The sequence below is a fragment of the Anser brachyrhynchus genome (assembly GCF_964034855.1).
Source record: "Anser brachyrhynchus genome assembly, chromosome: 1".
Taxonomy (NCBI): domain Eukaryota; kingdom Metazoa; phylum Chordata; class Aves; order Anseriformes; family Anatidae; genus Anser; species Anser brachyrhynchus.
Genome location: NC_137694.1, coordinates 210,407,742 through 210,426,686, shown reverse-complemented (window position 1 = coordinate 210,426,686; position 18,945 = coordinate 210,407,742). Strand labels below are relative to the sequence as shown.

At 44.6% G+C, this 18,945-nt stretch overlaps 1 protein-coding gene across 1 annotated transcript in view; it reads left to right on the top strand.

Moving 5' to 3' along the window:
* UVRAG (UV radiation resistance associated) overlaps positions 1-13,951 on the top strand; it is a 93,963-nt gene extending 80,012 nt beyond the window's left edge. The window contains exons 14-15 of the mRNA XM_080599566.1: positions 222-313; positions 11,981-13,951. Of these exons, the coding sequence (XP_080455692.1) occupies positions 222-313; positions 11,981-12,683 (795 nt within the window). The 3' untranslated portion in view covers positions 12,684-13,951. The remainder of the gene's footprint in view (positions 1-221; positions 314-11,980) is intronic.
* The last annotated feature ends 4,994 nt before the right edge of the window (positions 13,952-18,945 follow it).

Below are 18,945 nucleotides of genomic sequence, written 5' to 3'. Positions count from 1 at the left end.
TTGACTGATCATTTTGTCCTTGTTCTTGGGTGGGTTTTGCTAATCTGAGGTTATGAGTATTAAATGGAATATTTCCTTAAGGGTAATAGATCTCATGGAACTGCTTGATTTATCCTACGTTTTATTTGAAAACCTGACAAATTAACTGAGCATATTACTATATCCATTGGAATCTGGGGTTTGGAAAGCCTTCCTAATTCTACTTTTTCCTGTTTTTGTAGCTTAGATATCAACACGGGCTGAGTACTCCAGATCTAAGGCAAACTCTTCCTAACCTGAAGAATTTCATGGAGCTTGGGCTAATGGTTAGATGGTACGTATTTTTCTATGATTGTATCTTTCTTTTTCCTTGTGATTTAACCTTGTGATTTAAAGGAGGTGGATGCTACAGGAAATATCACTGTAAAGATTTTTCACAAACAAGCAGCTCCTCTTGGCAAGTGAAGAGTGCTCAGTGAAGGTAATTACTTTCTCAAACTACAGGCTGCACAAATAGTACAATCTTTATGGCTTTTAACTTCTGCTTTTGTAACATCTTTAATGTGATGAGCCCCACAACAGTTATGAGGGGAGCATGGGAGGGAAAAGACTGTTTAAAATGCAGTGATTTTACCAAAGGGCGGTGAATTCATCATTTTCTTTAGACTGTATCTAAGGGCTGCTAGCAGATGCACCTTGTGTCTTGTGATAGTCCAGGAGGATGGGAGGGCAGAAAGGTGCAAAGACCTTAAGCAGAACAGGTCTTACAGCCTGGTCAGTGTCTGCCTTCCCATTTTTTTTAAAGTTTAATCCAAGTGAGCTGCATGGGCATCTGTGAATTACAGTCAATACCTCCTGAGTATAATTGCTGCTAAGGAAAGTGGCTGCTGCATGTTGAGTGTTGCTGCTAAATGGGAAGCTACGTTAACCAAGAACTGAACGTTATTGAAGCCTTCCAGGGAAATCTTAATTGTTTCTGCTCTGATTTGCTGTGGAGGATCCAAAATCTTCTCCACTGTCTTTGTAGAAAGTCGATGCAAACTGGTTTCTATGTTACAAGACCAAGCTAGCGTAGGGTTACCTTGCAGAAGCTGTTTGAGCATGAGATTTGAGAAATTCTCCTTAAAACCACAGAGATCATAAACTTCAGCAAATGTCAAAGGCTATTTACTACTGAGTGTACTTCTGCAGGTAGTAGATGCTTCATATTCTTATTTTTTATCTATGGTCTTTGAATTATGACTGCTTGTACACTGTCTTCCTTAAACAATTTGTCCTGCATTCCTATCTTCATTCTTTGGGTGCCTGAATCCCACCCAAACATAGCACTGTGCAGTTTTAGGAGTCCTAGGTTAATTATTCACCCCAGCCCCAAGGATGTAGAGGTCATGTATGGTCCCTGTGTCGTTACCTGGCCTTGTGCAGATGCTTTAGATGCTCCAAGGTGTTGAAAATACCGTCCAGCGTGAGGTAACCACTCCTGTTTGGTTTCTTTGGTGCCAGATCACTTGATGATGCCCTGGTGATAGACATGGACTCCATCACTGCTTCAGTTCACCTGAGAAATAACTTTTTTTTTGGCACAGATAATGCTCAATTAGGTTGGAAGGCTGCTGCCAGCCTTCCTAAAGGAAACTAGTTGTTTCTAATGGGATAATGAAGTCCTAAACACTAATAGGCAAACCTGAATATTTTGGGGCTTGTGTACGGCTTCTAGGAGACTCAGAAAACCAAGTTTGAACAAATTTTAAAATCTGATGTGAAATGACAGTAAATATTGTGACAGTGGTAGTCACAAAACTTTAACAGTCGATGCTTTCTAATGTATATAGTAATGGATATAACTTTCTAATGCTGTTTAGATGGTATCTGAATTCTTTGCGTGTTAAACCAACAGAAGTAGCGAGGTCTCTATTAGCAATGTGATGCAGACTACTCTCTGGTCACTCTCTGCATGACAAGAACAGGGGCAGCACAGTATAAGGTGGGTTTTTCTGGTGATAGAAACACTTGAATTGAGGCAGAAAAAGTGTTGTGGTAAATAATCCTTCACTGAAATCAGGGTGCAAACCCTGCTGATACACAGCTTTCTCAATTATGTTCCCAATCCTGCAACTTTAAAGGATTTTGCTTTTCGAAAAGATTCTTATTTCTGATTTCTAGTAGGCTCCTAAAACGTTGCCAGGCTCTAAAAGTATTTTTTTTCCTGCAATATACAGAATGGGGGAAGGACAGCACTTCACTCCTAAAGGCAGATTCTGATCGCATGCATGTACTTCAGTACAAAAAAGGAGGAAAAAAATTTGCTGCTCCGGTTGAAAGTTACAGGAGCAGGCTTCAAACAGGGCTAGTGCCTTAGCGAAATGCTGCTCAATATCAGACCCTGGGACAAAATATCTACTGCAGTGAGTAACAGCAACTAAAATCCTATGGGATGTCACTGTGCCACAGCACTTTCCAGCCCTTATTTCTGAGTTGCTCTTCAACTTTGTTATCCTTTATCCTTTGTATAGGAATTCTGATCAATGCGAGCTAATCTGGTTTCCGAATCATTTCCTTTGACTGGGAGGATAGTTTTGGCCAAAGAAAAACAAGTAAAGGAGGAGAAAAAGTATCCTCTTTGACTAGTACTGTAAGAAGTGTTGCCTAATGGAAATTCAGCTCAGCCAGCGAGACAGTGGAAGTAAGCAGGCCCTGAGAAAAGGAACCTCAGTCCCTTGTACGGTTTAATACTGTCAGTAATCTTAACCACAGCTGAAAAGATTCTCCCTGCTTTTCTTATCCCCTAGCAAGGTGTGTAAAGAAAAGCTTTCTTCATCAGGAAAACGAGTTTGTGGGCGATGTACATCCCTGTGATCTAGATGTCCTAAGATGCTGTGTGGCCCCCTAAGCAAATCTGAAAAGGAAGGGCTAGAACACCTAACCCATGACTTCTGGCACACGTGTGTACTCGTCTGTGGGGTGGGAGGCGTACAGGTGGTAAATGTCTCCTTCAGTCCTGAATAAGCAGAGCTGTGATGACTCTGGGACATGTGATATGGGAAAAACGTTCAAAGTGTAGGTACCTGTTCTTCCCTCCTCGTGTACCCTAGCCTTGAAAACTGTTAACGGAAGCTTTAGTTAGGCATTAGGGCTTTTGCCTTCATACAAGCAGCGTTGTTTTTTTCTCCCTGTTAGGTGAGACGCAGTCATTAGCAAGACAAAACACATTTTTGGCGGGACAATATTTCAAAACATGCAGGAATATTAAGCATCGTTCTCCGGGAATATCGCGTTCCCTCCTTGCCCCCATATGAATGTCTATGCCTCATTTCCTTCTCACCTCCAAGCCTTGCATGCACAGTTGTTCATTTGTAACTTTTTTTTTAAGGCTAATGATTCTAAACAAGGCTTCTTAGTGCTTCCTAATAATATAAATGGAAATGAGCCTTTACAGGGAGTCTAGCTCAGGGGGAAAACTGGCCAGGCTTTCATAATCGGGCATTGCAGTTGAGCCCCATACGTAGCGGAGTACAGATGCCCACTGTCTCGTGAATAATATCTGCTTACATATATTTAAGCAAGCATAAAAGTCACCAGCTGTTAAAATGAAGATTGGAAGGGATTTTTCGTTTGCAGGATACAGTAGGTGAGTAATCCAATACCCTCTGCCACAGACCGTAGTCAGCAAAGTATTTCCAGGTTATCCTTCATTTGCAGGAGGGAGAGCAGGAGCACGTGAGGTAGTGATGAGTTTCTCTTATTTACAGATTCGTTTGCACAGACTGCTTTGTTTTCTGTTGCTCAGCTGCAGGTCTTCATCTTCACTTTCCTGTGTTATCGCTGTAGAGGGTTTTTGCTGAACTGCTGTCAAATCAAAAACTGGTAAACACCAACACTCACGTTGTGCTTAGTTTCTCTTTCAGCAGGACATACTCATCATTTTTGCTTTTCTCTAGAAACATCTGTGTTTCTTTGCAGCCTGGAGTGGAATGGAATCCCCTAGATAATCGAGGTAACCTAAATCCTCAGTTATTTCAGGCTTAACCTCCTTCTCTGATAAGTATCAGTTTAGATCTGAGTACAAAAGAGTTTCTTTACTCCTCCAGACCATAAAATAAAGACAAACAAAAATCCCCACAACTTTAGTGGATGAGCCAACTATTTCCCACTTCTATCAGAGCAAATTTGGCAGTTGTCTTTTACAGTCTCTGCCCCAGGCTTTCGTGAGCTCCGTTGTTCTGCCTGGAGCCCTGGGACAGCCCTTGGCCCCGTTGCAGATCCGGGGAGCCTGGAGCCTTTTATCAAGGTTTAATTGTGTTGCTGCTGGATCCCTCTGCCTGGTGAGATTTGCGTTGTTTTGGTTTCTCAGGCACGACAGTGAAATGATTAATACATGTTTTCACATCCCAACTTGCATGATTTATTGCATTAAGCTTGCAGGTCTACAAGCTCTGCTTCCCTCTTCATGCCTCTCCTGGCACCTATATTCTGCCGTGTTTACTTTTCTTTCCCTTTACCCCTACTGTAAAATATTATTTGTATTGTATGTAGATGAAATCAAGAAGAAAATCAAGCGTGTTGGTTCCCACACATGCTGTTATGGAGGCTACAGAAGTGCAAAAACTCATTTTTCAGGTATCAGGTCTGGCTGTTGACTCAGGACTCACTTTCTGAAGGTGAAAGATAACGAACCAGAGTTGTTGATTTAGTCTATCCCAGCTGTGGTGCCCAGAATCTTTTTCTTTTGGGGAATAATTTTCCCCACTTCCAGGTTCTTAGTCGTGGGGTCTCACCAGCTTCCAGAAAAGCAGCTCATTTTTTAAGACCAGCTTTTGCTAATGGAAAAGGCTCTGTGCAGTCTGTCTCTGAAAATCTCTCTCGAGCGTATTCCAGCTATTGAGAGCCTAAATCTTTACTTAGACTGCACGTTTTGAACTCGAACATCATTTTACTCCTTTCTGCATGTTCAGATTTATCTTTCACAACTCTTTGGATCATGCTTGCATTAAATCAAGAGACTTTCAGCTTATTCTGTCCTTCAGCTTAATTCAATTTACTCTAACTTTGAGGGTTAGTATTTGTGGTTATTAGTAGCAAGTACAGAGCAGGCTGCAAATTTCAGCTGTCCAGTGAGCAGATATTTTCCTAGTGAATAAATTAATAAGCTTATCTAATGGAGGCAATTACATGTATTCCTTCAGAAATTCACGTCTGTAGTCAGGAGATGTCCTTTGGAGCCCTCATCAAAAAGCTTTACCCCAAAATAGTTGTTATGCCAAGGCATAATCATTAAGTTTTGAAGGTATCTCTTGATTCATATACTGCTAGATTCAAGAGGAGGCTAAAACTTAATGTTCAAGTTAAGAAAACTCTGGTAGCTTAATTTATGATGATTTTTTTCATAGAAAAAAAGCGTGTGTCAGAACTTCTCAGCTGCCAAAAGACGCAGTTTCACCTTAACTTTGTATTGGCAGCCTCCCCTTGCAGCCCTGTCACTATCGTGCGTTATTTAAGCAGTAATCTCTGAGAAGGTGAGAAACTATTATTGCTTTTTAGCACAGTTGACATGATATTGGCTCGGAGCTGCGCTTGGAGCTTCAAACATTTCAGATGGCTATAAACCAACTTAAACACCTTCATTTAGTGTTCTTACTGCCATGAGGTCATAGTTTGCAACAAAAAAGATCAAATGGTGTTTAAGTTATTTTTTTGAAAGTATTCTCATACCAAAGAGCTGTAGCTGTGGATTTTGGCTCTTGGCCAGACAATCAAGATTTAGTATTTTGACCAGCTGTGATCCAGTAATGTTCCTCCGAGGAAACATTTTGTGGGGAGGAAAAGATACATATTTGAGCCTGTGAATTGTGTTCTGTCTCTCAGAGTGCTTTACAGTTTCTCTGTGCCCGTTGCAGACAGATTAAATAATCGCAAGTGAATCTGACCGAAGGAACTTATTATCAAAACTGGGAGCAGATTACAACGGGAATCTGTTCTCTAGGAAAAACAGCTTTAGGAAGGTTTGTGTCCTCTTTCAGTCATTTTAACTTACATGCTTACAGCATGGGATTTGTGTCTTGCACTTCAGGTCTGCAAGTCTCCCCGAATGGACTAAGTATTGTAAGTAAAAAATGAATATTTTGGGGAGAAGGCAGTTACTTTGTAGTTATGCTGCCTTGCAGCTGAAGTTAGACTATGTATGAATTGATGTTCTAGATTTGGATTCAGTTGAAACACTGAGACTGCTGATGATGTAATTCTCTTATCTGTAATGTCCAATAAATCTGAGTTTTCCTTCCCTTTTTGTTTTTAATTTAGCAATCCTGCGTCCTAAGAGCAATTCAACATACTCGTGTACGTAACTCACTCTAGTCTGATCCAACTTGATGACTTAAAGCCATTAAGGCCTGATGACAGTTCATCAAACCAGGTTTTTATACTCCACTAGTCACAGGCTGTTCCTTTTGGACAGGTGTCCACATCTGTTTGCCCTCTCAGAAGTTCAACCAAGTAATTGTGGCTGGAAGCTGAACCAGCTCACCCCAGGTAATTCAGGTCAAGGTAGTTCCTTGGAGTAAAGGCCTGCGCTCCTGCATGCCAAACTTTTTTCACTAGTGGGGATACCTTATAGTCTCTAAAGTTTCTGGGCAATTGGATGTTAGTTTTTTAGCATGACGTGCTTTTCCTTATTCGTTCTGTGAGCCGTGAAGCTGATAAAGAATCTCTTTCTCTGGGCTTTGCCTTGATGCAGTGCTGTGAGTTCTGGTAACGATACAGCCTTTTCCTCGGGGAAAATGCAAACAGGCTAGAGACCCTCCATCAGCTGCTCGTTTTTGTAAAATGTAATAGCAACCTAGTATTTCTGAGCTCTGTGCTTCTCTGCGAACACTTCTTCTGATCCGAAAACTCAGTTTGACTTTTCTCACCTGGCGGAAGGCGAGGGAACAGGTTAAGATCCCTTGACTTAAATACTTAATCCACTCTAGCTAAAAACTGTTTAGTTTTTATTTTATTTGCCTGCAAATATGATCATTGTTCTATTTTAAAGCATACAGAAAGCTGTGCATCTTACCAGGCTTGCCTGCTAGATGTTCATCACTCAGCCCAAGCTGGTTGCTCCGTGGACAAGAAGAGGCACCTCGAGAGGGTGACAGTGCCATAAACAGCTCGCAGGATGGTGTTGCCCACCCTTCTCTCCAGTGCTTGCACTTTTATTTTTTCTATCCAGTGACTGTGGAAGAAGTCTAGGCAATGAACTCTTAGGTGGCTGGTCTCCAAAGTCCTCCATGCACATTTATTTTTATCTACATGCTGCAGCTAGTATTTGATAAGCAGTTAAGCCATTGCTGACTTCATTCCCACTCTCCCAGCTTTGGGCTATTATCCCCATATTTATTCCTGACTGAAGCAAAGCCCATCCCAGTCATATTGGCAGCAATGAATGGTTTCAGAAATCTGCCTGCGTATGTCTCCAGCAGCTTAAAACCTGATCTTGCAGGCTGAAGTAAGGTCCTTTTAATCATGCGTAGTTTAAGGAGCCTGGCTGCAAGTGCTCTTTGTTTTAATTCATTAGTTTGAACGCTTGCATGATAAATGAAGATGATTCCTGCTGCACTGCCCTACGGGGCAGCCCTTCTGTACTCTATTAAAGAACTGGGAAGTTATTTTGTAAACGAGGGAGATTAGCTCTGCATTGCTGCTACATTTAGTCTGTTGGATCACTTAGTGTAGATCATTCTGCCAGTTCAACTTACGAAGGAAGGGAAGATTTTTTTGGCTGTGGGACTAAAGAGGTATTGTTCGGATAAACATAACGTGTTAGCTTGAATAGCCTTGTCATAACAAGTTCTTTAAAACCTCTCCTGGTCCCACACGCTAATTAATGTCTCACTCTTTTACCCGCAAGGCCTAGATTTACGAAGGAATTTAGGCATGTTTCTTTTTTGGAGGAACTTAAATTTACATGCCCACCGGAACACTTTATAAAGCTGCTTCTCTCAAGCTAATTAGACACCACAGGTTTTCATGCTGGTCTACACAGACGCTTAAATTTCTGCTGCTACTGCACCTTCATAGAAGAGTTGCTGTTGTGCCTAAGCTGGACTGATCAGCACTTGCTGAAGGTAATTTGGGGTTTGCCAAGTAGGCAGTCCCATGCCATACTTTTTGACACAAGTATTTTTGACCTTTAAAGAGTCATTTTTGACCTTTAAAGAGTCTACTGTAAGAGAAATGCCTTTGAGCAAGTTTAAAGTACAGTTCAGTGCAACAAACAGAGCAGTGGCAGGTATTATTCATTCATATAGTGAAAGCTTTGCTTTGGTTTCGATGTTTCCAAGAATTACTTATATTTTGTATGACAGTTTCACTCTGCAACTTCAGGAGCTAGGATTAAATTTAGGATTGCCTTCTGCTTATCTCTCCCTACATGACCTCCTCATCCGAGATGGCTCTTAGGCATTTTAGGTCTTGCATTTTGTGCCGCAGGGTGATATATTCAGCAGGAGGACCCACTCAAACATGTCTGTAGGCTGCTGGTCAGATCACTGTGGTTGTCATGAGACTTGTCTGGACCCTTTTCTGCCTGCTTACATCTCAGGCAAGAGCTTTTATCACTAAAATACCATGCAAAGAGTCGATATCCTTGTGACTATTATGAGAAACATTCATCTGTACTTAAATTCACAGCGTACAGTTGAAATTCTTCCAGGATTAGGTTTTGATCTCTTAAACGCCTGTCCCAGGGCTGTGGATGGTTGAATAAAATTCAGAAAAATGGCAGACTTTCCCGTAAGCCTTTCTCATCGTTGTGCCTAAATCAGAACATAGGAAGCTGTCGCTGTTGCAGTTCTGATACTTTGGCATCAAAATCTTTCTGCACTGTGCAAAGGATAGAGGATCTTGTAACTTCTGCACCTATCTTATAGACTGTTTCTGCTATCACTGATGAAGTCCCTTGGTGAATCTGGACCCAAAATGTCAACAGAAAAATTAACAAGATGCATCTATGCGTCTGCCACCTGTTCCGCATGAAAAAAGTTAGCCCATTTTGTTTGTACAGCATGAATTATTCTGTCTGTTCCTAGTCTTTTTATTTCAAATGTGTGGGTTGTTCCCTTGGGATACGCAGCCCTCCGGGGTTCCAGTTGAACAGGAACAAAGTCCTGATTGACTCATCCCTGACATCTTGACAGAAACCAAGGACGATGGTGTTAGTATTGTTGTTGCAGGGGGTGTTGTACTGGAATCAGATTTGAGAACAGCCCATTTCTCTTGGAAGAGGTTAGCAATAAATGTCCTGTAAGTTTGAAGAGCAAGCTTGTATGAGAAAGGCTTCCCCTTAATTTCCCCACCTCCTTTTTTTGAAACGCATTCCCGCTCAGCATTTTAAACAGTGCTAGGAGTAAAGACAACAGCTCTGTCAAGTAGGTGCAGTCTCGGGAAGGCGTGCCGTCAGGAATTGACAATACAATACAAAAAATATTGAACGTGAACTTCAGCACTGCTTTTTTTTCCAAACCTAAAACGCTCGACTGAGCACGTAGCCCACCTCTCCTCTTTGCCTGTCTCCTTCAAGTCCCCTGCACTTAGAGCCACAAGGCACTGGGGCACCGCAGTGCACGTATCCAACCCCTTGGAGCACAAAGCTCACAGCTCTCCTGCTTTCTGCCTCTCGAGCCTGGTGGCAGGTTTAGGCCCCTCTTAGCAGCCAGCATGATCCCAGGCTGTGCTTTGGTCTCGGTTTTGTAGGGAGAGCAGAAGAGGGAAGCCTTTCCTGCCCAGTTCTGCAAGGTGCAGCCTTGTTTCTACTCCTCAAAGTGTGAGGTGCATCTCGTCATATCTCTGTAGTAAGACATCACAGCATTGCGGGTAGGAGGGAGGTAATTCAGCTTCACATTTTCTGTATCTGGAGTGAATTCTGGAATCAGGAGAGCCTTAGTTATCTTGTAGTGAAAAACGTAATGAACAGTGGCCTGTAGTAATCAGATACCACTGGTCCTTGAGGAAATCATTCACGTAAACGAAGGATGATGTACCCTTTAACCCAAAGATGCGTCTTGAATATGATCTGGCTTTATGAATCTTGGAATTTGTGAATCATGGAATTTGGGAGTAAATTCCTAAAAGTTACCATTTGATAGTAAAGATTCTAATCACTTGATACAGAGCAAGAGAATTTGTTTTACTGCATTTTGCTATTAAAACTGGAAATGTACTTCTCTTTCCTTCCATGTGCTCTTTCTTAAGGAAGATTCAGCAAGCCTGGAGGAAATGTGGACAAAGCTAAGACTTGAGATAAACAGAATCCGATCAAATTTGTAATACTGAGTGCTCATTTATTTTCTGAGCCAAGGTTGAAAGGACTAAGCTGGAGGAAGGGAGGAGAAAGCAGACCATCCCTGCTATACATCTGCAGTGCACATTGCCTAAGCAGAGCGTGCAGGTGCCCTGCCTCAGATTTTTGTTTGTCATATTTATTTGTAAAATGACGTAATGGTTGATTGCACAGGGGTTGGATAAAGTATTTAAAAGCCACGTATGAAAGTCTCTGGTCAGAAGGGGACTGAGGGCTAATCTCTGAGACCACTTATGAGCATCTGTGGCACTTGCTGCTTTGTGTCTTAGCATCTCCATGCTCTGAACCTTTGCAGACAGAACTGTGAATGTTGTTAGTTTGCATTTTAAAGGTCAAACTGCAGTTGCAATCTAAGAAGAAGGCTGTTGGGTTTGCTGCTGGCTGCATGTGGGGCGCTTATCTCTCTCGTACACTGTCTGCAACTGTAAATTCTGACGAGCAGCCTTTCCTGGAGGTAATTGGGGTTGTTAGAGGAGAGGAACGAGCCCGACACGTGTTTTAAAGGGCAGCCTGGGAGGAAGTAAGATGGGAAAGGAAATTAAAGAGCAGCAGTACTGCAAGCAGCCCTCCCGTGGGGACACTTATTTTTCACAGAGGGACCTTTTGCAATCTAGCTTATCCTATTTACAAGTGGAGGAAAAAGAATGGGATGGAAAAGGATCCATACTAGGGGCTATTCATAACCGCCGTTACAGGATTTTTCCCTGCAAGACAAATCCCAAAATGTATCGGGCGTTGAGTAGAAGAAGAGTTCTTTGAAATGAAGCTGATGAAGGAGATTTACATTGACAGCAGTTGAATTGTAGTTGTATGTTCTGAAGGTTAGTAATAGCTGTATTAAAAAAAAAAAAGGAAGGAAAATGAACTGGGCGCTTAATGTACAACTATTTGCATACAGGTTGGTGATTATATTTGGATAAGGATTAAACCTATGAAAGAAAACTCACATAACGCGCCCCAGATGATGTGAAGCGGATGTTCCAAATTACAGACCCTGAGATAGTGTAAGCGGTCTGGGGAACGGTATGAAATAGTAAAACTGAACTTGTAAATTAAGCTTGATTACTTCGTGTTCCTCAAGAAGCTGAGGTTGACAGTTGTCCAAAAAAGCTTTGGAACAGTTGGCACAGAAAAGCAAAAGATCTGGCAAAAATCATTCCCTGCAAATAAATAGCAAAGTCAGCGTCGCTTTTCTCCTTTGTGCAGCTGTCAGGAAAGTCCAGTGCTGGAAGAAGTTCGTAGAGGATTCAACCATTATTACTCACTTTTGAGGAGTTTGTGATGGCCCAGCACAGGCCATATATACATAAATATACGGTCAACAGTAATAATTCATAAAGTGCAGCTTGGTCCTATAAAATGGTGTTAACAGTACGAATTAGCATAATGTGGTGGTTTCTTGGGTGATTGACTCTTCAACCATGGAGTTTCGTAAATGTTCCCCGCACAATCTTGCCGGCTTTCAGTAAAGCTGTCCTCTGGGGTGTCTTCTGCAGTTCATATGGCATTAAACACGTTTGGGGTTTTAGCACTTTAGGATACAAGTGGTTTGGCCAAACGGAGCTCGGAGTTGCGATAAAATAATTGCTTCAGCCTTTGGTGAAACATCTGTACTGCTCGCGAGCACGCCTGACAGCTCTGATTTATCCTTCCCTTCTTTTATAGTGATCGACACCATACATCCAGTGCAATTCCAGTTCCAAAGAGACAGAGCTCCAGCTTCGGCAGATTGGACGTCGGCTTTTCCAGTGGGCTTCCTTCTCCGGATAAAGGACTCCGAAAACGAGCCAGCACGGGAAACGAGAGACTGCAGCACAAGACTCCTCCTCCTAGTTACAACTCTGCTTTAACGCAGCCTGTAGCCATCGCAGCCCACGTGGGAGAGTTGGATAAAAAACCTGCCTCGATACCTTCCTCCTTCGATACCTCTGCGGACTCCTCGAAAGGGATCACCAAGAAAGGAGAGGACTCGTGCGGCGGTTTGAACGGAGAAAACGGGAGCCTAAACAGTAGCCAAGACCGGCAGGAATCTTTCGTAGGACATACTAGTGCAATAAACGGGGCGTTGCTGCCCGGTGAGTGCGCTGGCACCGCCAGCACCGAGCAGCCTTGTGAGTTTCGGCCCCCGCTCGGCCCCGTCCTTTGCTGCACCGTGGAGCAAGCAGAGGAGATAATGGGGATGGAAGCGACGGGGTTCAGCTCGGGAGATCAGCTCGAAGACTTTAACTCCATCCCGGTGGAGCACGCCGTGGCGGTGGAGTGTGACGAACAAGTCCTAGGGGAGTTTGAGGAGTTCTCTCGAAGGATCTATGCACTGAACGAAAACATGTCCAGCTTCCGCAGACCGCGTAAAAGTTCGGACAAGTGAGCTTGGACAGGGGGGTTGAGAGCAGACGTTGGGGTGAAATCAGTGATCTGGAATAGAGATAAAATTGCACTTATTCTTTATATTAATTATATATATTAAAAAAGAAAAACCTTAAAGCTATTCCTATGGTGTTAGAAAAAATGACTTGTTACTGAGCACGATAACACAGGTTCATGGTATATTCACAGCCCAGGTAAATTTTGATTCTGCTTCCAGTCCTTTTATGTCTGATATTTATAATCTTTTTTTTTTAAGGCAATGGAGTCCATTTCTAAATGCTTTCCTGGAAAAAAAAACTTCAAGTGCTGATCAGGCCCTCCTATGAATATGTTTCATTGATTATTATGTAGAGCTAAATTTATTTTAGTCTTTTCAGAAGGAAAAAATTTTAAATTACAGTTATGGTAGGACCTCTTTATGTTTTCCCATGTACTCCTGTGTTTTCTTGAGCAACGGGGTCAGTGTTACAGAAACACCAAGACTTAGCTGTCAGGGGACAGCTTTCTCTTGGCCATGCTGCGTAGTCACACGAGTTCTCGTTTGCACCGATGGGTCTTCAGCTGGTGGTGGTAAAACTTTGCCCAAGAGCTGAGCACCTGGGGGATCCCTGTGCTTCCTTGTGCAAGGATCACCTTCGTTCTTATCCTCCTTTCTTCCACGCTCACCGCTCCTGCCAGCAGAGCCCTTGAGGACTAAATCACCTTAAGGTTTCTTCCAAGAGCCTCAGCAGTTCCCTGTTTTGCTTAGGCGCAGCCTGGCCAAGCTAATCAGTGGAGGCCTAACGAAGGCACCGTGTGAGTGGTGTTGGTGTGCCATGATCCTCGGCGCCCACCATGGGCTGCCAGGTACTGTGCAAACATCTCCATAAAAAAAATAATAAAATAAAAACCAAAAACCCAGACTGAAAATGCAGTCAGCACTTGGGAATTAGGTGAACTTGTGGAATCGCTCCACCCTCTGCAGAAAGGGAGGCGCTTACCATTATTCCTCTAAATTAATATCCTCTTAACTCTACCATCTGTGCTTTCAAGGAGGAAACTTCCTGCTGGAGGTGCGGGTTGGTGTTAGCTCGGTTCCCCCTGGCACGTGTGTTCAGCTGCACTCATGGGAAAGCAATTTGCAGCCTGCTTTGTGATTCCTGGTATTTGTTTGAGTTTGGATTTCATTGCTCTTGCTTTCTATATTGTATACCCAAGAATTTGGGCTCGGTTGTGAGCTCAGAAATATAAAAAAAACAAATATATAGCAGAATAAAAAACACTTCATCACGCCTGGCTTTTTTTTCCTCCCTGGTCTCTGCTTTCTTTTTGAACCAGTGACCTAGTCTTTTTCCTAACTGCACCCTAAGGCTAGCCGAAATTAACTTCTCAAAATGTGGCTGTGTATAATCTCAACTATCTGTTGTCGAAACAAGATGTGTACGTGAGAACCAGTATCCATAATAGCACTGTTCTAGAATATGCATTCTCCAGGTAACACCTTAATGATTGTATTAAAGCTATATTCACATTTCTTCTGTTAGCTTTTAACGGTCGTGTCTGCAGTTGAGTTATTGGATTGAGCCTTTTATTGGATTGAGCCTTTCTACGGTTGATTCCTGATTGAACACCATTCCAGTTTGGGCATGAATTTGGGCACATTTGTGAGTATCGTCTCGTGAGAGGAGACTTTTCTGTTCCAACCTCTTGAAAAGTCCCTAGAGGAAGTGTTGCAGCAGCGTAGAGCATGCCATTGTCTTTGTGAAGAGCTAGGTAGGGAGCTTTCCCCGTGCTTTGGCGTATCGAGAGCCAGAAATAAACACCTGAACCAAGCACAGCACGTTTTGTTGAGGTGGGCAGAAGATACTCTGTCCTGTAACTGGATGTCTTCTGAGAGCAGAATAACTTTAGGCAAAATTCAGCACTGTTGAGTCAGTCGTGCACACTGAGGGGTAAAATCTGGCACACGAAACAGCACAGGACGGGCTTGGGGCACGCTAATTTTCCTCTAGCTGTGTGCAGTGGTGACTTTCCAAAGCAACCCAAAGAGTAGCGGCGAAGTCGCGATGCCTCCTAGGCAGGCACGGAACGTCTCGGTGCAATTAAGCGACCTGCGTAATTAAGCTCGTAGAGCATCAGTGAGACTTGGGCTTTTTGTCACTAGCTGCACGTTTTCTCAGGTGGCACCCAACCAAATGAAGTTTAGTTTCCTTGCGTTGCCGTTCCTGTGTGAGCCCTGTAACTCTTAATGTGTCAAACACAACAGTTGACTTCTGTACCCGTATCACCAAGCTTCATTAAGAGCCTTCCATGGGTGCATCTTCAGTAGGCCTTAAGTTGTCCCCAAATTTTTTGCCGTTTTTGTCACTTCCTACACAGAAGGTGCGAAGGGGAACAGTGTGGCCAGGCTAGTTCAAGCATCGTCGAGCATCTTTGCTGTGACAGACGGGTGATTGTACAGACTGCAGCCACTTCATGGCTTTTTTTCTGTGATTTTTTTCCTTTCCCCCCTGTAAATTATTTGAAAATAGCATGGTGGGAGGGAAACAACGAGCGCGACTGAAGGTGAGATGATTTATCACGGCGTGCTTTAAACTGTCAAGAGCCTTTCAGTTCCTGCACAGCTGTGACACTGTTAAATGTCTGCAAATGGAGCAAACATTTCATTGCAATCTTTTCCCCTCACTAGGAATTCCTGAGATTTTTGAGAATATTAGTTTTGGAAGATCATATCCCACTCTATTTTTATAGCAAGCACAACAGCGTCGGCTTATCCTTGCTTGGCCAGGTATTTAAAACAAGTGAAAACAAAATATCCCGTAGTAAATGACACATTAAAACTATGTTGGTAATTGCGGGAAAGCTCATCTGTATTTATAAAATAAAACTGATTAGTATCTCTCAGAAGTTGTGCCTCTTCTGTTGGTGGCTCCTTGGTGTTTGTTTTCTCTACGAGCCTGATTTCAACCTCTCTGTCCTCCCCGGCCCCCCAAACCCTTTGGCTTGTCGTTCACCAAGCCCCTATTGATCCCAACGTGAATATTTGGGCAAGAAGCCTTGCTGGAAGACCCGACTGCCTCGCTGGCTCCGTTTCACACGAGAAGGTGCGGCGGTTGTTTGTCTCCATCATCCAGAAAGATGGCACGCAGCTGGAAAAACAGCCACGGCCGGCAGTGGGGCTGGGAGGCAGCTGGGTCCCTCCAGCTGCGTTCCCTCCTCGGGGAGGCGTTGCTGCTCAGCCAGCACCTTCTGTATCAGCAGCATCCCTCTGCCTAAAAAGTTGGTGTCCCACTGAACAGGGGGCTCCTCATAAGCCTCGGGAGGAGACTGCCCACGCCACGGGGCTGCTGGGGGCCTTCCCTTCCCTTCCCTTCCCTTCCCTTCCCTTCCCTTCCCTTCCCTTCCCTTCCCTTCCCTTCCCTTCCCTTCCCTTCCCTTCCCTTCCCTTCCCTTCCCTTCCCTTCCCTTCCCTTCCCTTCCCTTCCCTTCCCTTCCCTTCCCTTCCCTTCCCTTCCCTTCCCTTCCCTTCCCTTCCCTTCCCTTCCCTTCCCTTCCCTTCCCTTCCCTTCCCTTCCCTTCCCTTCCCTTCCCTTCCCTTCCCTTCCCTTCCCTTCCCTTCCCTTCCCTTCCCTTCCCTTCCCTTCCCTTCCCTTCCCTTCCCTCGTTTTTTTGGGGGAAGATTGAGGAGAGGAATTTTTCTTCGAGCTGTTTTGCAACCTTGAGCAGCGTTACTGAAAGGCAGTTGCCTTCGAGTGAATAATAAGCTCCAACTGTAAAAGGGAAGCTCCAACTGTAAAAGGGGCTGCACTGGAAGGGTGCTGGAGGAGTTCTAGGCAAGCCTTGGGCTCTTTCTGTACCTTGGTTTGTCACCTCCAAAGCGGCCAAGGAAGATTTTTCTTCTTCGCTTGTGTCTTAGCCTGTGTGCAGAAAGGCTGTAACATGCCAACAAGAAAGTCAACTCCTGCAAGATTCCATTGCTGGTTCGTTTGATATCAGCTTATTTTGTGTACAGTAGAAAGAAACACCATTTTACATTTTGTTTTACGTTTTGTTTTACATTTTCCAACTTAAAAAATTAAGAAGTAAAAAATTGGAAAGCTTTTTTCTACAAAGTAATTATTTGTCTGATGTCAGCTTTGGTGCAGATGAGATCTGTCCTGTGCATGTTGCATTGACTAACCTGGCTTTTAATCTGCTGGGCCCTATTCAATCTAACAATTAGGTTACTTTTTAGAAGTTGTCCTGATAAAACCACGTTTGAATTCCCGAACCAGGTGCCTTTCCTTGACTTGCTCACACGACAGCAGCATCTGTGCCAGCCTGGATGGCCTTTGTTTTGGCAGGGAAAAGCCCATTTCTGGGTCACGCTGGCTGTGATAAATAAACCTAAACCACTACCCACCATAAAATAAAAATAAATAATCACAAAAATTGCTTTCTGGGGGATTACAGAGGATTCATTGATGCAGGTCTGTTAAGGCGAGAACTGCTTGAGAAACCCACGTGGATGGGTGCTGCTTTCCCCCTTCAGCCAGCAGATGCCTTCTGCTCCTGCACGGGACGATGCTCTCCCAAGACTCGTAGCAGAGGAGGACGTAGCCTGGGTTTTCTCTTCCTCGTGGACAGCCTGGTGGCTCTCGTGGGGACAGCGAGGACGTTTTGTGACCCAGCTGCAGCGCAGCAGCCCCTGGCTTGGTGCTGTGCACCCCCCTTGATTACCCTCGGTGCCCGAGACCAGCTCAGGCTGTTTCTTTAGGTAAAACCGAGCGTAGTTTGCTTGGCTGGGGAGAGGTGAGAGGAGGAATAAATCTAACACGTGCCCTAATTATTGAGTTTGGGCCCTTTTAGCAGCAGTGCCCTGGCTCTCCACCTGCCAGCAGTGGTACGCAGCGTGTGTCTGAGGGGCGGCATGGGACTGCAGCAAGCAGCCCTTGGCACCCGCAGGACACCTGTCAGAAGGGTTTGTGCCGTTAATTTGGGTGCCAGCATGGCCTTCATCCCCCTTTTGTGCCAGGGGTAATGCTCGCCAAGGAGCACCACCGAGGGCAGCTCACACCGTTAGGTGACGGTGCTGGAGTCGGCCTCCTCAGCTCTCTGATACTGTGCATTTTTAGTGTCTCTGTTTATAAAGTGTCTGCAGGCCAGTGTTTGCTCCTCTGGTCTTGCTTTCAGGAGGCTGCCTTCTGATCTGAGACCACAAAAAGCCTTGGTGGAGTTTAGGGATGTCTTTTGGGTTATTGCCTGACCTGGCTCAGAACACGGCCAGTGGGTTCAGAAATCATTTTCTCCCATCCATCTTCTCTTCCCTGCAAATTTGCACCAGTGGTGAAATTTCATTGCAACCCAACACATCCTCGGTGCTGTGCCTGGAGGCAGGAGCTGTCCTGGCAGGAGGACAGAGGCCCCTTGTGCGTAGTTGTCCTCTGGTCTCAGTCGTGTGCGCCCTATGCAGGACAGGGAGGGAAACCCTCAAAGAGAAATGGGGCAAACAGGGGGCATGGATGTTCTGATAACATCTCACCGAGTTCCTCCTTTCTTTCCCAGTGGTTTAAGCCCCAGAAGCAGGAGCAAGGACCCAAGTTGGCCTCTGTCTGACTTGGTCCTTGCAGCATTCACTTGGGAATGGTGCCGGGTCTGAAAGACACGAGGATTCCCTTCCACTGATGGCCCACCTGAACACACCTCGATACCTATCCCCCAGCAGAACTCAAATTCACCCGGTTTTAAAAGTCGTTTTGGCAGCTACAGCTGCAGAAATGCAGGGCTGTGACGTGCTTCTGGCCCCAAAATATTTGGTCTGAAAGGCAGGAGTGTGGCTCCTGGGTGGTGGCAGCTGGTCCTCGCCTGCCCTGTTTTGTGTTGTGCCTTTGGGCAGGAAACCTTCAGTTCCTCTGCGGGAGGAGGACAAAAGCATCCTGTGGTCTGGGACCCCCTGTTTAAAAGGGAAATGTTAGGATGAAGGGCAGCTGGGCATCTCTGAGACTGGGAGATCCCCACGTGTGGGGAGAGGGCCAGAGGCCCTGAGTCGCTCTGCTCCATGGGCCTTCTGTTCGAGGGGTACGGAAGGTCCTTGCAACGCCTCCTGATTCCACTTCCCATCTACATTTACCACAACAGGGTGGGTCCAGGGCTGGGCTGAGTCTTTAGGCTGGTCTTATCCATCCTGTTATGCTGTGTGGGCCGTGAATTTTAGCTAGATTTGTCAGTTTAGTCAACAGGCTGATGGCATCCTGGCCTGTGTCAGGAGTAGTGCAGCCAGCAGGGCCAGGGAGGTGATCGTCCCC